Source organism: Octopus sinensis, unplaced genomic scaffold (assembly GCF_006345805.1).
Source record: "Octopus sinensis unplaced genomic scaffold, ASM634580v1 Contig00241, whole genome shotgun sequence".
NCBI classification, from domain to species: Eukaryota; Metazoa; Mollusca; class Cephalopoda; order Octopoda; family Octopodidae; genus Octopus; species Octopus sinensis.
Genome location: NW_021823778.1, coordinates 7,501 through 10,000, shown reverse-complemented (window position 1 = coordinate 10,000; position 2,500 = coordinate 7,501). Strand labels below are relative to the sequence as shown.

The 2,500-nt window shown below is 44.5% G+C and overlaps 1 protein-coding gene across 1 annotated transcript in view; it reads right to left on the bottom strand.

Annotated features, from left to right (window-relative positions):
* The window catches only part of LOC115226870 (NACHT and WD repeat domain-containing protein 2-like), a gene marked incomplete at its 5' end in the record, with an annotated part of 11,693 nt that overhangs the window by 2,065 nt on the left and 7,128 nt on the right, over nt 1–2,500 (bottom strand). The window contains one exon of the mRNA XM_029797860.2: nt 1–1,915. This exon is cut by the window's left edge and continues 2,065 nt beyond it. Within this exon, the coding sequence (XP_029653720.1) occupies nt 1–1,915 (1,915 nt within the window). The remainder of the gene's footprint in view (nt 1,916–2,500) is intronic.

Sequence of the window (2,500 nt, the reverse complement as noted above, 5' to 3'; positions counted from 1 at the left end):
ACTCAAAACTGTTAAGAAATTTACCTTCGATCGTCATCAAATACCATTCTTTCTCCTTCCAGACAGCCAGGTGTGAGTTGGATACTGTGGCACCGAGCACTTGACCTTTGAACTTTCCTTCCGGTTCGTTGATTATGTAATAGTCACCGGTGTAAATTAAACAAATAACAATTTGTTTGTTGTTTGTGTAACCGACAGCGTATTTGTCACCGGGGGAGATGGATAAGTTTTGCATGATGCCCTCGATTTTAGGGGAAACGGTTCGTACCACGTCTCCAGAAGACAAGTCCCATATGATAAACTTGTTGGACACAGAGACCACGTAGCGTCCATCTGTGGTAACGGCGATTCCGAAAGGGGCGAACGGATGACCTTCTAAAGAATACTGAAGAGGGCCGCCGGGTGTTTGTAAACAGTGATGACCCGGAATGAGGGCACAATTATTTAGGCCTTCACTTTCACTCTGGTCGATAAGGCTGTGGATTTTCTGGTGGGAATTATAGTAAGGTAAGAGTCTGCCAATAATTTGAGGGCCGAGCATGTCTGGGTAGTGGTTTAGCACTGAGCTGGACAAACGGATAGCATCTGCTATGAGTTTAACCTCTTTGTCGTACGTATGTTCTAGGAGGTCTTCCAGATCTGCCAGAAGAGACTGCAGAGGCATTGAACTAAGTTTCGCGTGGAGCCAACGGTAGTTGAAAATGACTTTTTCGTATAAATCTTCGTAACGATGAGATCGAATGAGCGAGTAAGGTAACTCGCTAAGTTTTCGCAGGTTGTACCTGGTTACTATTACACCCTCGGCGTTATTAAACACAAGCGGTTGCAGGGGTACCTTGCGATCCCCTTCGCCGTGTTTGTCGTCTAGATTAAACCTTTGTCGTTGAAGGTCGGAGTATTCAAAAGGTTTCGGAATACCACCACCCCATGTTCCAATGAAATATTCCGCCAGATTTGAGTGTATTTCGCTCACGAAATTCAGGTTCTTCAAATAGCGTTCTTTCGCTGCGTCAATGAACTGTCTGTGGTACCACCCTATCACATTTACCCCATCTGCTTCCCTTTCACTCAGGTACCCAGGTAAATCGTTTCTTATCCGCGTCCACAACAAAGGCGGAATGCGGCGAGTAGGTGGCAAATGGTACTGATAGACATCGTTGAGAACTTTTTCATCCAACGATAAAAGATCTTCGAGTTCCGTTTCCGAAAGCCCATTCTTCGATGCTGTTATATAACCCAGGGCGTGCGCTACAAGTGTTTTGCCGTGTTGATTTTCGATTTTTTCCAGAAGTTTCGTGATGCTGTCGTGAATCGAATGCCCCAGTTGATTCGGTTGGGGTTTTTTGTAAGATTTCCATCGGCAGATTTCGTCAAAAACCAGTTTAACATAGAGAGGCAAATTACATTTCGATATTGCCTCGTTCACCACTTCCCATTGTTCGTTCGTTATGTTTCGATTGGCATTTTTCAACCAATGCTTAAGAATGGTGCTACTAAGGTTATGCCCCAACGGTAAAATCTGCACGTAGTTTTCCTTCGATTCCACAATGGTTTTCAAATTCTCCAAGATATTGTAATAATTAGGCAACGTTGAAACAATAAGTTTGACGTTCGGGGCGAGTTTTCGGGGCACCCACGAGAGCTCGTGGGCCCCACTAGCAGCCGATAATTGATCTAGGGAGTCGAGGAAAATGATTAACGGTTTTTTAGCCGTGGCTGAACACATGATCTTCTTGAAGTGCTGTATAAGAGGCGCCAGTTCGTCCGGAACCTCCTCTTCCTGAATGTCATAGATGTAGCAGAGTTGCCGGCTCAAGGTGGTCAGCAGTGGGACAATACTGGAACTGCAGGGTGTTGTACCGAGGAATCGGAGGATTATCACTGGTTTCTTGTTCCCGGTGAACCATGATGATACCTGTAGAGACAAAAGAGAAGTCGGATTAGATCAGATTAACACGTATTAACACATTAAGACACGCTAAAAGAGATTAAGACAGATTAACATACGTTAGAACTGGTAGATGGGTTAAGTGGACAAATATGAGCCAAATTTGACATCATGTGACCTGGAGCTTACAGCAACAAGAAGAACAACGGCAGTAGCGATGGTGGGAGTATTAAATAAGGTGGTTCTAGGTATGCAATGTCAGGTAAAAGACAGGTAACGAAAGAGATATAAAGAGAGAGAGAGAGAGAGAGAGAGAGAGAGAAAGGTGGGGAGAGAGAAGGAGAAAAATAGAAAATTGGGGGACAAAAAGAGGATCAGTGGGAGAAAACGAGAGAAACTTTAAAATGCCCGATGTCAAGCGTTGAATCAGCAACGCCAAACTAGCGGCGCCAAAACGGCTGCGACAAAATGTCTCAAACTCTGTAAAGGGACTGATCTGAGGTTAAATACGAAACAAGAACAGGCAGGTCCTTGTTCATTGGTTTGTTGGATGATGTGCTCAGGGATTGGCTTGGGGCGAAACACGAAAGAAAAGCCGGTAGAATTAAGCAA